Source organism: Crocodylus porosus, unplaced genomic scaffold, assembly GCF_001723895.1.
Source record: "Crocodylus porosus isolate Cpor-Errol unplaced genomic scaffold, CroPor_comp1, whole genome shotgun sequence".
In the NCBI taxonomy this organism is placed as follows: Eukaryota; Metazoa; Chordata; order Crocodylia; family Crocodylidae; genus Crocodylus; species Crocodylus porosus.
In genome coordinates, this window is record NW_017728899.1 from 280024 (window position 1) to 297879 (window position 17856).

The following is a 17856-nucleotide window of genomic DNA, read 5'->3' on the forward strand; positions in this document are numbered from 1 at the left end:
CCCCAGCTGACTTCCTGCCCTTTGGGCAGGGGGGCTGGACTCGATGATCTCCCGAGGTCCCTTCCAGCCCTGATGTCTATGAAATCTATGACTGTAGAGCTGCTGGGCATAATTTTTGGGAAAAAAAAACTTGTGACTGGCAGAAGTCCTGGATGATTGGAAAAGGGCAAATATAGTGCCCATTAAGAAAGGGAAGAAGGAGGATCCAAGGGACTACAGGCCAGTCAGCCTCACCTCAGTCCCTGGAAAAACGATGCAGCAGATCCCCAAGGAATCCATCTCGAAGTACTTAGAGGAAAAGGTGGTAATTAGGAGCAGTCAGCATAGACTCACCAAAGGCAAGTCATGCCTGACCAACCTGATTGCCTTCTATGATAATATGACTGGGTCTACGGATGCAAGGAGACCAGTGGATGTGGTATAGCTTAATTTTAGCCAGGCTTTTGATACGGCCTCCCACAGCGTTCTCACAAGCTAAGGAAGTATGGGCTGGATGAATTGACTGTAAGGTAGATAGAAAACTGGCTGTATTATCAGGCTCAGATGGTAGCAGTCAATGGCTAGATGCCTATTTAGCAGTCAATATCAAGTGGGAGTGCCCCAGGGGTTGGTCCAGGGGCTGGTTTTGTTCAATGCCTACACCAATAACCTGGAAGATGGGATGGAGTGCACCCTCAGCAAGTCTGAAGATAATACTAAGTTGGGAGAAGTCGTAGATATGCTGGAGAGTAGAGCTAGGATTAAGACAGACCTAGACAAACTGGAGGACTGGGCCAAAAGAAATCTCATGAGATTCAATAAGGACAAGTGCAAAGTCCTGCATGTAGGACAAAACAATCCCAAGCACCAGTGCAGGCTGGGCAGCAGCTCTGCAGAAAAGGACCTGGGGGTCACAATGGACAAGAAGTTGAAGGTGAGCCAACAGTGTGCCCTTGTTGCCAAGAAGGCTAACAGCATTCTGGGCTGCACTGTTAGGAGCACTGCAAGCAGATTAAGGGAAGTGATTATTCCCCTCTGTTCGGCACTGGTAAGGCCACATCTGGAGCCCTGTGTCCAGTTTTGGGCCCCCCACTACAGAAATTGGACAAATTGGAGAGTCCAGCATAGGGCAATGAAAATGGTTAGGAGGCTGGGACACATGACTTGTGAGGAGAGGCTGAGGGAGCTGGGGCTGTTAGTCTGCAGAAAAGGGGGATTTAATAGCAGTCTTCAATTCCCTGAAGAGTTGTTTGAAAGAGGATGGAGCTAGACTCTTCTCAGTGGTGGCAGATGACAGAACAAGGAACAATGGTCTCAACTTGCAGCAAGGAAAGTTTAGGTTGGATATTAGGAAAAACTCTCTCGTGAAGAGGAGAGTAAAATACTGGTCCAGGTCACCCAGAGAGGTGGGGGAATCCCCATCTTGGAGGTTTTTAAGACCCAGGTAGACAAAGCCTTGGCTGGGATGACGTAGTTGGGGCTGGTCCTGCTTTGAGCAGGCGGTTGGACTAGATGTGACCTCCTGAGGTCCCTTCAACCCTCATTATTTATGATTTTATGATCATCTCATTGCAGACATGGCAGAGCCAATCCAGCAACTTACCAGAAACAACCACCCTCAACAGAGAGAGCATGTCCCGTTTACATTGATCCAGCGCAAAGAAAAGGTAACATGCTTCTTTACTGGTACTTTAGTAGCTTATGTATTTGAATATCTGAAGTGAGTACACAAACAGAAAAGTTAAGCTGCTTATGTACTGCAAGACAAAAAAAGTAACTGAAATCTTGAGGAAACAAGACTGCCCCCAACAGTCCCCAAAAAGTTAAAAAAAGAGAGGAGAGCACACAAGTGAGTGGTGTCAATATATGCAGAACGTACATTTGGTAAATCTAAAAACAAACTTTGCATGTGAACACCCTGCATCCATGGCCAAAAGTCTATATAAATTACAAGAAAAATCTGAAAGCATATTTTCCACATTGCCTTTTTCAAACTGATTGAAAGTCACATTGGCTTTATACACCAAGGTCCAAGCTCAGTGTTCTTTTCCCCCCTGCTGTGAATTCAGAATTATGAATAATCTCTTTCAAAAACAAGTAAAAGGAAAATATGCTCCAAACTCCTATTGTAACTTTAGTAGCCAGATCTTCTGACTCATGGTTTTAATGAGCCTTAATGATGTGGTTTCTCAGCCTGGCATTTTGAAAACACAAGCCCTTCTCACAGTGGTTGGGCACTTTGATCCTCTTTCAATTCATATTTGTGAGAGTCAGAAAGGTTCTCCCCTTTCCAAAAAGGAAGGGTTAACAAATACTTGTGCCTGTCTGTCTATACCTGTCGTATCTAGTATGAAAGGATACTCATAACCACTTCCACGAGCCATGTGTAGAAGATAAATTTAAGAAATTCAGGTTCTAATTTAAACAAACACAGGCAACCTCTTTAGATCCATCAAGACCTTGTCATCTAGTGTTATACTGCAGCAACTACAGCTGTGTCTTAAGCACCTTCATATAGAAAGCAGTTAAAAAAGTAACTTATTTTCCATAAAATTTTCCCCACAACTTCTATGCCAGCACTGACAGCACCAAAGAGTGAAAACATTTGAGCAGCAGAACCAATAAAGATCTGGGTTCCAAACTGTCTTGTAAGAACTAGTAACCGTGAAGCAGAAACAGGCAGAAAGTCACTGTCCTATTTCAAGCTAATGAACTCCAGCTAGTGAACCATGTAATATTGAAGCTGATCTCAAAGAATAAAGCATCTTCATCTGCTATCCCAAATGTAAATTTTGACAGCTTTTACAGTTTAAAGCAGGGGATGGCACCCTGTCAGAATGGCAGACTGCCAATCCCCTCTACATCCTCACAAGAGAACAGCCCTGGGCAGAAAGCAGGGTGGGCTGGAGTACTGCAGAGGGGATTGGTGACACACATCAGGTGACACCCTATGCCACAAATCCCCAGCACCGTGGGCCAGATCCAGTTCTTGGCTGGATCTAGTCCAGCCATGGATCTAATCCATTTCTTCCTGTAAAAGAAAAAGGAAATGGCAATCTACACTATACACTGAGAAGGAGAACTACACATCATATTAAGGCTTGGAGCACAAAACAAGATGGATAATTATTTAAGAGAGTTAATGGATGAAGAAAAATGACACGAGACAAAACTAAAGGAAAACAGAAGGCCTGCTGGGTAGCCAATTAAAATACCTACTCAGGTTGGTGATCTGTTAAATGCCTTAAAAATATTAAAAACAGCAAAAGAATAACTGTCCACTGCACACAATTCATTACAACCGTTTCAACAGGTTAACAAGGCCTGTGATATTCTCTACTTCTTTGAATCTATGAATCACTCATATGAGTTTGAAGATAATGCAACTGGTTTTGGGAAAAAACAAACTAGGGAAACTTGCAAAACATAAACATTAGAGTTGCAAAGTTAAGCAGCTGGTTTGGAAATTCCAGAATTAAGGTTTCCCATTTAAACTTAATTCACACCCCTCATATATTATGAGACAGTAACAAATAACATGACCACAAACTACCTTTCCATGGGACTCCAGTCTCATTCTGTACACAAGCAGGGCAGTGGTTTTTTTTAATGAGCATCTATTTAATAGGATACTATAAAGGCCACTAGAACCTCAAAACATCCGTTAAAAAAAATCAGTTATGACCAAGACAGACTCAGCAGTAAAACTGTCACATTTTTACATATCTCGCAAGATGCAGCTTAATGCAAGTCACTAGTTGTTCTTTTCACTGTTCTGCCCTTATACGGATTTGCTGTTTTCCTTGCAAGGTGAGCAAACCATTTGACTTAAAAGAAAACACCGGTGCTTTTGGCTGATAAACTACCTTTCCTGTAGCTTAATGTCAAACTAAAATATCAGTTCATTGTCTGGCTTTGTTTGCAGCATGGAGAGCTGCTTTACGAAAAACGTCAGTATGGAAAAGCCAAATGGGCTTGTATTACAATGAAAGAAGAACAGTATGAACAGAGTATATGCCTGGGATTTATGAAGCTTATGAAATACATTTGTGAGCAGAACTCTTCAGGTAACTGCGGGTAACTCTTCTGCATCAGAATAAGAAAGCAGCCCTTCCCATGAATTTTAAGATGATCTACGCCAATCGCTTCTAAATACACAACTCTCCAGAGATCATTCAGTTCCCAGCTAGACCACCAATCCAGTCAAAATAGTCAAACAGATCAGACTACCACCACCACAGTCAAGTGATTCTGCAACACCTTATCAATGACATGCTGTTTGAGGCTGGACTGTCTGTTTTTGTACACTGCCTGGCACTTCGAAATTTGCCAAAACTAAAAAAAATACTTTTAAAACAATTTTAAATGGGTATCTGGTATTATTTCTATTTAATACAGAAATTATCAAATAGATGTTTCTAATTAATAGAACAGAGTTCATAGAGTGTTTGAAGACAATTAAGAGTGCAAGGCCCCAAAAAAATATTGGATCATCAAGTCCAACCATTAAATTCCACGTAGGTACATCTATACTGATACCAATTACTTATTTGCTTAAAGTGCATCTTCCAGACGGGCCATCCAATCTCAAGATGAACACTAATTTCCTGTTTGAATTTGTTTAGTTTCAACTCTGAGACTTCAGTTCTTGTTATGCCTCTCTCTCCACTAGATTAAAATGCCCTTCAGTACTCACTTTTCTGGGAAGTTACTCCTGTGCTGCAATCAAGTCCTTTGTCTCTCTTTTTCCCCTGAAAAGCTAAGCAGATTTGGCACCAAGCTTCTCCCACTGAGGCATCATCTCCAACCCTAAAATAATTTTTCTGGGCTCTTTCCCAAACTTTCTCCAAATTTCTAAAAAAAATCAGAACTACAATAGTAGTAGTAATTGCCAGTCTACAATATTACAGTACCCATCTCAGTGCTTCATACAGAAGTAACATCATTTATTTCTCTCACTATTCCTGCATTCATACTTTCAAAGGTTGCACTACCCCTCTTTCTTCTCCCACAGCATGGTATTTGGAACACACGGCGAGCTGCTCGGTAACTCAAACCAGTAAATCCTTTCCTAAGCCACTACTTTCCAAGGTGCAGTCCCCATTCTGTAGGAATGACCTGCATTTCTTGTTCCTAGATATACAAAATTTTGCATGCGGCTGGGTTAAAAACACAAAAAACCCAAGCATGTAAGATACGTGCAAACTTGCCAAATTAAACTTGGTAAGAGCCAAGTGTTCAGCATTAAGGGGAGGGCAGCTCTCAGAACACAGGGTTTGACATTGGTACTGCATTTCAAAGCACAGGATGATACCGACAGCCTCCAACCATCCATACCATGCTGCCATTTTTAAAGCCTACTGAATTCCATTCTGCTATAGGACCTTGCCTGTTGCATGATGCTTTGATTCATTAAAAAGTGAGTTTAGTTTATTTAGCACAGGTTAAAAATTCATGCATATAGAATACAAGAGTTCAACCTTCAGTTCTCCAACATAATGGTCATATATTTCTCTTCAGGTCTGTACCTTGGCTTAACTATACCTATTGTGACTATAGTGCACACAAATGAATATCGATCTGAGATCACACGTTCTGTGACAGTAGCATACTACTTGCCTGAACAATTGCAGGGGCAACCACCTCAGCCGTCGGATCCCAACATAGTCATTGAAGAGTGGCCTCCTACTATTGTGTACAGTAGGTAAGAAACATTTTAATCTTGTTCAAATAAAAGCATAAGTGGCACAAGTTCCATTCTAGCCACATATTTCAATTCAAATACTAAAACCTAATAAGTGGACCTCAGGGCTCAATGTCTGTGTTAAATACTTCTGTTTTAGATACTTAGGTATTTGGAAAATATCCATTTCACATTCTACAGTTTGGGGCTGAGGTTACAAGGTACTTGACTTTTTTCTTTTTTTTTTTTTAAAGTAAATTAGTAGCAGTTATATTCCACTCCTCATCCAGTTTCTCTCATATGGTAGTACAATGGGAGACATTACAGCTGACAAGTCTAAATATTAATTTAAGCAAAACTATAGCAGCCAGAACCTACAGATCAGGAGTGGTATCATCTAAGAATCACCACAGAACTGGGAAAGGGAAATAAGCTTCTGGAATTAGGGGGTCTCCAAGGAATACATCTATTATAGAGTAGACTTCAATTTAAACTTGATTGATACAGGAGCTTCCAAGGGGTCATCAATGAAATGTCTATCATGAGAGAAATAAACTTGCTGGAAGAACTTCTGGAAAGTCCTGAGCTATGTCTGGAGGACACATTCATCATTGCGGGATACACCAACCCAGCGGCAGTGGTGAGACACAATGAAATATGGTTCCTACAAAGACCATAGCTTCCCACTGCTGATGCCTACCCATTATCCAACTTCAGTTTTTATTTAAGCTTGCAAGTGAATCACATGAAAGAGTTAATGAAAACTGTGGATAATTATTCACATATTTATATGACTATTTTTCTAAAATATGTCTCATTCCATCAAATTACCATGACAGTTATTTAACTTACTTCTTCAGGTGGTAATGGTTAACACCTGAAACTTGCTGCCAATTTTGAAAGAATTTCTTAAGCACAATTTCCTATTAAATATTTAACATTTTACAGTTATACACAATTTTTCAACACTTTTCAGAATTGATCCCTGCTGTTTTTCAGACAAGCTGAACTCAAATCACAAGACAGAATAGTTCACAAGTTAATATATTTTTTAACAGCAAAACCTGCTGTTGAACATTTACTATAATAGCTTTTGCATTATTGTATCTCTGGAGTGTCCTAAATAGGAAGGGAAAATTAACTAATGCAATTCTGACAACACTGATTAGTTTTGAGAATTCCACCATCAAGAACAGATTCTTCCTACTCATCTCAAAAGGCATTTATCCAAAGTATTTTTCACCTTAGAAAGAGTGTGGGATGTGAGGACTGTCCTATTACTCATTCAAGGCTTGACAACAAGTCTTTTTCTTAACTCCATTATTACTGTTCATTTGACTGAATGTGCCATTAGCAGACAGAAGGCAAGCATTGCTGCTAGTCAAATATTCCATTTTCTAAACATAAAGCAACATGAACTTCAGAGCCAATCTAAGTTGCACGTTGATTAATTTAGAAGGCTGGTGTTAAAATAAGAATCCATTCTAACTACAAAATTAAAACCATAAATGTAGAATGACAAGAATTACTGTATTAAGGATTACTAGCATTATTTATTGCCTATTAAAAAAAAATTAATTAGGTCAATTTTAATTCTGCAGCTGAAAGGGTTTTCCCCCCCCAACCTTACAGAAAATATTTAAGTTTATAGTTTAATACTACTACTATCATAGTACCGTAAAAATGAACATCTTAATACATTCTGGAATATAATTATCATAAGAGAATTTTGAGCTTGGAAATATATTTTGTTTAGGAATTTCACTTCCTAGTGCATCCAAAGAAATCTAGATTTTATGGGCTAAACTCAGCTTTACTGAATAAGAAATGTAGTAAAGTACTATAAAATTGTAAATAATTTTCATAACTAAATTTTATCTGGTACAAGATTTAGATCAACTCAAACACATATGTTGTGATTTTTGGTCATGACAATATATAGCATAAATTATTCAAAGTTAATGTATTATTTTCTTATTGCACCACATGAGTAAAAGTGATGTTATTTGTGATTAGGTGTATAGACAGCCATTGGAAATTTTCTCCTAAATCAGGTTAAGACTCTCATTCCCTGGTATTCAGCACAATGCAGATTTTTTCATTGTCTAATGAAAAACAAATTCTTGACAGACCTATAATAACCAAGTTCTTCCTCCTGCATCCGATTTAAATTTTTAATAACTCAAAGTAGTATTTTAAAATGCCAAATGAAATATTTTACAGAAGTTGAAATATATTGTTCACAGGAGTTAACATGCACAGAAATATTCTGAAACTCAGTGACAGTTTTCTTACTGTACAGTTGCAAACAGGTAATGTAGTCAAGCAGCTACCTGCATGAACAAAAATAATTTTCAAAATATTTTTAGCCGGTGTTTCAGTACTTCTAATCAGCAAATAGGCCAATATTGATGTGCGACTACCATCTGCATCATGGAGTGTATTGCTTTCAAAGTAGAGCTTTTTGACAAAGTAGGTGTGAAAGAATCTTTGCAATTAAAAGATATGGAAAATCAATTCTCAAAGCCCATTCCATATCTCAAAGATATGGAAATTCAATTCAAAGCACATACTGTTAAATTTAAATAAAATGGTGGCAGCTACCAAGCCAAGTATTCCTTTTCTCCCAAATATGTAAATGTCATAATTGTCTTTAAAATCATGGTACTTTCCATGCCATAAAATATACTAGATTTGCATTTTCAGGCTTGAACTGTTTTGGCAAGCATGGTCAAGAGAGTAATCAAGGCTCCCTCTTGTGGCTGCAGAGGATACCCAAGGGAGAGTAAAGACAATGCCTGATAAGTGGAGGTAATGGGGAAATAGCCTATCACAAATCTCACCATGTGCTAATTTTTTTTTTACTGATTACTGCCTCATAGCTTGAAGAGCAATTCAGTATTACTTTGCATCCAGTTGTAGAAACTGTTGTTGCTTCCCATCTATTTCCCAGTTAAAGTTAGTGATATACCGTTAATAATGACAACAACAGTGGAAGTGTTTAATGTTATTTTGTGCAAAAATAAAGGATCATTGTATCAAGTTAGTATTTATTTTTACCTGTATTAAATTGTTTATACTGTTGAGACTTAATCAATCCTAGATTTGAAGATACAGCCTATGACCACTGAAGACTGCTCATTTGACTACTTTTACAGTAAGGGATGCTATGAACCATGTTTTCTCATGTATTGCACAGATTTACAAAGCAGTCTATATATAAGCACATTGACAAAAGTTATGAAATGTTACCACAACAAATACATGCATCAACATCCAAGGCAGCCTGAACCTCTGCCAAACCAGAAAATTCATTTTCCAACCCTGCTACTTAGCTTCTCTCAACTGATTAGGCATTTTATTATATTGCTCTTTTAGCTGCAATACTTCAAGCCATTAAATAATGAATATTTAATTTGATATTTAAATAGCTGATACACTATACCTAAAAGTAGCTGCAACTAGACATAATTCACCTGATCAAATCTAAGTAGTTTGAATAATGCAGCCTTAAAAAAAATGTTGTCCTGCCTACTATGCATTTCCCAAACAAATATTAGTGCCTAAAAAGTTTGATTTGGTAATTGTGACATTCTGGGCCCTTCTTATTGTATAAAAATATGTACAACTGTGTAGTTATATTTATATCAATTCCATAAGTACAGTGGGATTTTCCCAGCTTTGTTGAATGGCTCCTGTGTTGTTTTATGCTGTATTTCATTTTCACTGAAATTTGTATCTTGTTTATTGTTACAGTTTTCAAAAATAAAGCTAAGATTTTATTGTGTATGGAGTGTATCTGGGTCCAACCTTTCAGTATTGGCATACAAATTCACTCTATTAAAGGGTCAGCACAAATACGAGGCTGGACAGACTACATACATATTTACACTGACGTAATCTATACTGATTTTGTACACCCATGTGAGAGAGAGATGCAAAAAAAGGATGGACCCAGCAATTCTATGGTAGCTGCCTGTGGTAGCAGGTGCTATTATGGCAGCCAGCCACCAGGTAGTGAACAAGCAGATCATCACCTGCTTATATTGAGCAAGCTGCTACCCCTGGCTGGAAGCACACTGAGCACATTAGGGGCTCTCTGGCTCAGGGACAGGGCATCCCTTGATCACTTTTTTTTTTTTTGAATGTAGACGTAGCCCCAGTTGAAAAACACCGTCAATGCTGCTTCTGAGCATCTCCATGCTTCTCAACCCAGTTCTGTTGCTTCCAAATAAAACTGCCTTGTGTGCCTGCTGCAAAGCCAACCTGGAAGGGCTGTGGCACGTACATGCATTCCTGCTCCATTTGGGCTATGATAAGCCTAAAGTGGGAAGTGCCTCATGCTGAATTATCCCTCCCAGCCCCAAGAATAGAGGCAGGCAGTTGGAACTGTCCCATGTGCCTCTGTTTCCAGGAGAAGCATGGGAGTGACTGGACTAGGAAGGCTACAGCAGCCCAGCCCCTGCCTGTTTGAGGCTAATCAAAGCTCTAATGCAGCAAGAATGCATGCTGGGCAGTTTTACCTGGCTGCCACAGTGGCAGCAGCATCTGTGTCACAGCAGTCCTAACAGGGACTTGTGGCACCCCCAGTTTGAGAGCCACTGGACCACACCTACCTTGATTTTAATTAGTGTAAATCCAGTGGATTTAGGTCACATCATCTGGCTATGAATGTGCCGTAGCGCACAGAGACGGTGCATTTTCCTATGCTGTTATACAACCTGCTATTCTTAAACCACAACATGTGTTTTTACTGGAAATGCATGTGTGCCAAAAAGTTTGACTGCACCAAGCTGCAGAAATCACATAAGTCTGCTCTTTCCAATTTATACCATGTCAGGAGAAATCACAAGCATGACTAAAACTTCATTGACAAAACAGGTTCAACTGACATGTGAAACCTTTCCACTAGTAGGAACAGTCTAATTTTTAACAGTTTTTTTGCACTAATTACAATCAATTCAGCCCCAGTGTGGCATATGCTGGAAATTCATGAGCAACATACATAATGACTTGGTTGATTTTGGATGCAATTATGTCATGACAAAAGCAGAAAGACGCCTGCTTCTATCTGGGGCTCTGCAGCTAGAAAAAAGTCAGTTTCCTGGTGATGTGCAGACTACATCTGAACTATTCTTTTCTCAAGTACACTTATAATGGCTTCTGTGGAGTCCTCCATCTACTAGAACCTCAACTCAGGAAAAACTGACTGTGTGACCAAGTGGTAACACTTCAGCTCACCACTAACCTGGTATGTATTTGGCATATTCCTTACTGGTGGAAAAAATAACTTCTCAGGTAAGAAGTATTTAAGAGAAATCTGGTCCACTTACAACACCCCTTTGTAGAAATGTAACTTTTTCAAACATGAAAAGAAGCGTCTGATTCAACAATAAAGCGATAACTTTTGTGGAACCGCAGCAACATCACTGGTAACAATCAGTGCAGCTGACATCATTAATGCCATGTACCAGCCAATTTTTAAGCTGCCAGTTTAGACCACAAACCTAGTTTATGCAAGGATCTCTTACATGGAACAACATTCTCTATCTTATATTTTAACTGCAATCAAAGCTTTTTATTTTAAATATTATTCTATATCACTGTAAAGTCAAACACGAAGCAGCACAAAGCAAATCAGTATTAACAAAAGTGAAACTACCCATTCTGTTTTGCTGCATAAAATTGATTATAAGCTAAAAGTCAGAAGTGTGAATAAAGAGGCTTTTTAACAAATTTTTTTTATAAGGTTACCACCTTTATTATTTCCATAATAATATTATCCATTTAATAGCAAAACTGACAACTCACCCGGATGTAAGCACTCTGAAATTCTGCTAGCTCTTCACCAAGTGGAACAACAATTTTTTCCATTTGTCGCACATGAGAGTAAGGACGAATATCTGGGGAATCTTCAGAACATATCTCTATTTGTGCAATCAATAAGTTGGAAATAACTTGCTGCACAGCCTAGGAAGAAATCACAAGAAAAGAGTGCCTTACATGATGTATTTTTCTTCAAGTCACTCCCATATTGAAAATCAAGGATATGTGAAAACTAGAATCCTAGACAGAACTGGGGAAACTATTTAGACTAGCAAAGACCTACAGATGGTACTTTTCCAACTATCTCTATTTTAGCTGAGAAGCATGATCTCGATAGACCATCAGCCACTGAAAATAGTCAGAACATGCCTTTCATATTATACAAGTCAGTGATTTTCAATGTTTTTCAGTTGTGGACCCCTAAAAATAAATTTAAAATGGAAATGAGGATCCCATTGGAAACGTCAAATGGAGGTGTGGACACCTTTGAATTGTAAGTGTGGGTATTCACATACTTTTGATTGATCGTAGTCACCTTTTTCAAACCGCTTAAGACCAGGGGTCAGCAATGTTTTGGGGCATAAGGCCAAAAACACCCACAACCTCAATCTGTAAGATTTTAGCATGCTAGAGGTGGATGGCAGGGGAGTCACGGTCTGATCCTTGTGACAGCGCAGCCCCAGCCCCTTCCCTGCAGTCTGCCCCAAGGTGCACGTGTCAAGCAAAATGTCTGCGCATGCCACACTCTGGCACCTGTGCTGGAGGGCTCCCCACGCCTGGCTTAGACAATCTGAGGACTCCCAAGAGTCCGCAGATCACAGGTTTAAAAACCACTAGTATAAGCAGTTCAACAACTGAAATAGAGATAAGAAAAAATCGCACACTTCTGAGAAATACTAGATTTTGAATTTTTACTTTTAAAAAAGTTCATTAAGAATTATAGTAAATTAGGGCTAGAAGGGACTTCAGGAGGTCACATCCAGTCCAATCCCCTTGTCAAGGCAGGATCATCGTTGTATAAACCATCCTAAACACAAGTCTGCCCAACCTGCTCTTAAAAACCTCTGAAGATGGAGATTGTACCACCTTACTAGGTAACTTGTTCAAGTGAGAAAGTTATTCCTAAATTCCAACCTCATTTCCCTTGCCACCACTTAAAACCATTGCTCCTTGTATTGGCTCCTGTGGACACAAGAGAATTCTTTCTTGAGATGCGGTGCCCAAAACCAGACCCAGTACTCCAGGTGAGGCCTCAACAGTGCCAAACAGAGTAGAAGGATCACTTCCTTTGATTTGACAAGAGACTCTCCCCTCTCCTCTCCCAACCCCCAAACAGGGGCACAGTATTCACTATTCAGCTTATAGTCCACTTTAACCACCAGGTCACTTTTTTTTTGCAGTACTGCATTCTAGCCAGTCATTCCCCAGTTTCTATTTGCGAATATGATTGTTCTGTCTTAAGTCCAGGGCTCTGTACCTGTCCTTAATTGAGTTTTTTTCAGTTAATTTCAGACCATGTGTCCAGTTTATCAACATTATTCCAAATCCTAGCCTTACCCTCTAGTGTCTGCAATTCCACACGGTTTGGTATTACCTTACAAATTTCCTACGTGTGCATTCAAAATATTTTTCAAATGATTATAGCAAATTATTAAAGACTTTGTACCAGCTGTCAAAGCACTCAGTTCTTCCAACTCCTCCAACCAAATAGACCAATATATACATACAGTCTAGACATGGAAATTGAGCAAGATTGGGAATACAGATACCTTGTTTCTCTGGAAATTAATTCAAAGAAACTGACTGTTTCTGTACAATACTGTTCCAAACCGGTAAAAAGTTGCAGCCCTCACCTGAACCTATTGTTGCAATGATAAATGTTAGGCAAGCCCTGACCTCCCTCTCAGTGTTTTCTCAGATTAAATATATGAGGAATTTCTCTGAATTATTCTAGTGAAGGATCCTAGGATTTCAATTATAGTTTAGTATTATTAACATAATTGGAAAGTGCTTTTACAATCCAAAGAAGTAAGATGACTCAATCTGCACGTTAAACCACTTCAAGAAATCCTTGAAACTAATTTCTCCTGGCAAACAGCAGTGCTTTTTATTTCTTAAATTTTCTCATTCCTGTTTGCCTGGGTTTTATAAAATGCAGCATGCTTTATTAGGGATATCAACATAGTAAGGCTGTGTGTACAGCTGCTGGAATAACTACATGGGTCAGGTGTGAAGAGAAGCATGGTCTCTTTCTATTGGCATGGAAATTTTACCATGTCAATAGAAAGCACAGCATTGTTGGGGTAGCTGCATCCTCACCTGAGGATGCTTCAGAGTTACAGTAACACCCATGTTGTGCTTTTAATATAGACATAGCCTAAATGTTTTTAGTTGTGCAGTGCCAGACCTACTTGCCTTGTATTTTTCAAAAGATAAAATTTGTACTAAGCCAAGTTAAACAGTACTAAGCTTAAGCAAAATACTTAAGGTGCTTGTCCTTAAGCTAAATTATATAACTTAACAATAGACCCAGGATGCTTTGTGACAAATGAACACTTCTTGGTGCCAGGTATGCAAGAATATCAACAAACTTGGTAACGAAGAATTATTCTGTCAATGCCTCACAAACATGTATCCTGTGAATCACAAAGCAGTCTTGGGTTTCTTTGGAATATTTTAATGAGACTAGCAGAAGCTGAGTGCAACTGTGCTAATCACTAAACACACCTGATAACAAAGAATTCAGAGTGACCTAGACAAACTGGATTAGAGCAAAAGAAATCTCATGAGTATCAATAAGAAGGACAAAGTCCTGCACTTATGACAGAACCATCCCATGCACTGGGACAGGCTGGGGGCTGACTGACTGGGCAGCAGCTCTGCAGAAAAGAACCTGGAGGACACAGTGGACAATAAGCTGAATACGGGCCAACAGCATGCCCTCACTGCCAAGGGCTGCATTGATAGAAGCGCTGCCAGCATATCAAGGGGAGTGATTCTGTTCTGCACTGGTAAGGCCACATCTGGAGTCCAGTTTTGAGCCCTGCACTACAGAAAGGATGTGGACAATCCGGACAGAGTCCAGCAGAGGGCAATGAAAATGGTTCAGGGGCTGGGGCACATGGCCTGTAAGGAAAGGCTGAGGGAACTGGGCTTATTTAGTCAAGAGAAGACTGGGGGCAATTAATAGCAGCCTTCAACTACCTGCAGAGGGGTCTCCAAAGAGGATGGAGTTGGACTGTTCTTAGTGGTGGCAGATGACAGAACAAGGAGCAACAGTCTCAACTTGCAGCAAGAGAAATTTAGATTAGATATCAAGAAGAATTTTCTCACTATGAGGGTGGTAAAACATTGGAACAGGTTACACAGAGAGGCTGTGGAAACTCCATCCTTGGAGGTTTAAGACCTGGACAGACAAAGCTTTGGCTGCAATGATGCAGTTGGGGCTGGTCCTATTTTGAGCAGCGGGCTGGATTAGATGCAACTGCCCGAGGTCCCTTCCAACCTTTATTTTCTATGATTCTAATTATTCTGTTAGCACAAAGTATAGATTATTTCTAATTTCTTTCCAAGAGACAACACTAAAAACCGTTTCTATAGAAGCCTCTTTGTTAGTCCTCAGTCCACTAAACAAGTATTTGACTCACCTTTGTGTCACTCCCTGGTGTGGCACTAAGAGCTAAGACTCGAAACTGATTGGTATATTTTTTTAGTTCCTTTACAACCTGACAAAAACAAGATGTAAATTAATATTTCAAAGAGCAAGGTTTTCATTACAACAGTTCACATATGGAAATGTCAAATACAATGCAAGATTTCAACAACTTGTTCCCCACATAATTGTATCTAACCTAGTAACAACATTGAATAATTTAGACATCAAGACACTTTTACTTGCATTCAGTACACTAGCTGCAAAATTCAGCATGTGGATTTACACCATGCTAGCCAAAAGGCAAATTTGAAAGCCAGCATTTCCCAGCTGAGGGTTACAAAGTTGAACTGGGGATACCACAGCAGACATAATGACAGGGCAAAAAAGAGAGGCCAAATGGAAGTGCTGCATAAATCCACATATCAGCCTCTCACTGCACAGCTTTATCTATGGCAATTGGGAGAGCAGCACTATGTTCCTTAGAAACTAGTCAAACTCTCGCTCTGCATTTCTATCAGCTCCTAAAACCAGTCAAAGGCTCAGTTCACAAACACGGCTGCGAAGTCACAGCCATCTGACAGTCCAAGCACCTCCTCTCCTATACTTTTCAGCTCAGCCACAGAAAGGGAGTAAGGGTGGCCAGGCTCTTGAGCTGTCAATGTCAACTCCTGCACCCTAACCAACATGTAAATTCCCCATCCCCCAAGTGCAGGAAGAGAGTATGAACCAATACAAGTGACATGAAAAAAATGGCTAAGAATATCAAATAGAAGTTTAAAAGGATACAAAGAATAAGTGAACAAAGATAGGAGAGGACAGGGGAAATGCTTACATGTGTTAAGAGGTTGGTAATCTTTCCAAAGCAGAACAGGAAAGGAATAGGGAAAAATAAAGTGAGAGAAGCAATAGTTGGTCAGCTCCATGGCAAAAGGATTTATCAAGTGAAACCCAGACCCGCTGCTGTCACTTTGCCATTACTAAGATACCTCAGAACATTTCAGTGAAATAGGAGGGCTTTCTATGCAAAGGTGCATCAAAATGCAGGTCAGGGTGGCATTTTAGGGCCCTGCTACAGATTCAAATTAAAGCTGGACAGAAACTAGCTATGGAGTTGCACATTTTCAGGCACTAACTTTATAGTTGGTTAGCTCTATTTTATAGCAGAACAGTCATTTTTATTATATGCTGATTCTTTTGCTTATGCGGCTAGTCTAAATGTATTGCATGATTAACCAGTTAATTGCACAATATATGTGAGGTGTACTAGGGGCCTTATAAACCAGAAATATCAAACTTATCAGGCCCACTGGACAGGATGAGTGGTGCAGGGCTGGTCTATGGGCCAGATGAGGCCCAGATCAGCCCTGCACATAGCATGCACCAACCCGGTCCATACCTGCCTTATGCGGCCCCTAGGGCCTGAGCTGATATGCACCATGTGCAGCACCTGGGGCAGGTCCAAGACCCATGGGCAGCACTAAGGGCCATAGCTTTGAAACCCCTGTTACAGATTAACTCGTTCAGAGACATGAGCTTTCAGAGGCTCCTGTCTACTTCAGCAAATGCTATAAAGATGTTCATGCCTCTCTGAACCAGTTCATCTCTAAGGTACAACCCTACCCAGTCTTCTGCTTAACCTGGCTAACTATCTCACTCTAATCATCTTGTTAAGATGCATTTTACCTTTGAGTCTTTACAGAAGGTAAAATATTTTGTCCTCTTGTCCCAGAATGAAAAAATTACCAAAAATTCTGCCTGGCTTAAGCCTTACAAAGATTTAAGCTATAAGAATTTTTTTTGTATGTCCCAAATTTGACAAACCAAATGTTTATCAGTTTTCCTAGGAAAAAAATCTAATTTAAGGAGCCACTTAGAAGTGCATGAGCTCATTACTAACTTCTCAGCATCCAAAATACGCTCAGTGGCTTTAAGGCAAAGAATTCATCAAGACATTTTAACTGTTCAAGACAATCTTGAATCATGTCTGGAGAGAGAACATCAATTTCTCTTGGACTCAATTTGGCTAAGTTTCAGAAATGGCTGTTCCAGAAATACCCAATTTGTAAGCTGGGTGCAGCCCATGGGGTCCTCACCTTACATTTTTAAATTCCCTGCTGATACATTTTCCTGAGCAGGGACCAAATCAGCGCCCCCACCGGGACCTCATCAAGCTCCAGGGGGCGCACCCAGGCCTCGGGCCAGTAAGGATCTAGTCAGGTAACTCCTGGAGGGACTGGACGTATTTAAATCAGCTAGTTCTGACGATCTCCACCACAGAGTGCTGAAGGAATTAGCTGAAGTCATTGCGGGACCCCTGGCATGGCTATACGAGCACTCGTGGTGCTCTGGTGTGGTGCCAGAGGACTGGAAGAGGGCCAGCGTGATTTCCATTTTCAAAAAAGGGAGGAAGGAGGACCCGGGAAACTATAGGCCAGTTAGACTTACCTCAATCCTGGGTAAGCTTTTGGAGAGAGTTATCCTGGCGCATGTCCATGAGGAGCCGGGGAAGGGTGGGGTTTATGCTCAGGGGCAACCAACACGGGTTCATTAGCGGCAGGTCCTGTCAGACCAACCTGGTGGCCTTTTATGATCAGATCACCACATCATTAGATGCAGAGATAGCAGTGGATATAATCTTCCTGGACTTCCGGAAGGCTTTTGACACTGTCTCTCACCCCGTTCTCATTAAGAAACTGGGGGCTGTGGTGTAGAC

The 17856-nt window shown here is 40.1% G+C and overlaps 2 protein-coding genes across 2 annotated transcripts in view; one reads left to right on the top strand and one right to left on the bottom strand.

Annotated features, from left to right (window-relative positions):
* The window catches only part of LOC109324580 (heme-binding protein 2-like), a 23694-nt gene extending 14245 nt beyond the window's left edge, over positions 1–9449 (top strand). Inside the window, exons 2-5 of the mRNA XM_019556602.1 lie at positions 1555–1646; positions 3905–4046; positions 5500–5683; positions 6170–9449. Coding sequence (XP_019412147.1) covers positions 1555–1646; positions 3905–4046; positions 5500–5683; positions 6170–6341 — 590 coding nt within the window. The 3' untranslated portion in view covers positions 6342–9449. The remainder of the gene's footprint in view (positions 1–1554; positions 1647–3904; positions 4047–5499; positions 5684–6169) is intronic.
* Positions 1–17856, bottom strand: part of FANCM (Fanconi anemia complementation group M) — a 90860-nt gene that overhangs the window by 69189 nt on the left and 3815 nt on the right. The window contains exons 3-4 of the mRNA XM_019556595.1: positions 15136–15213; positions 11474–11632 (exon numbers count right to left, since the gene is read on the bottom strand). Of these exons, the coding sequence (XP_019412140.1) occupies positions 11474–11632; positions 15136–15213 (237 nt within the window). The remainder of the gene's footprint in view (positions 1–11473; positions 11633–15135; positions 15214–17856) is intronic.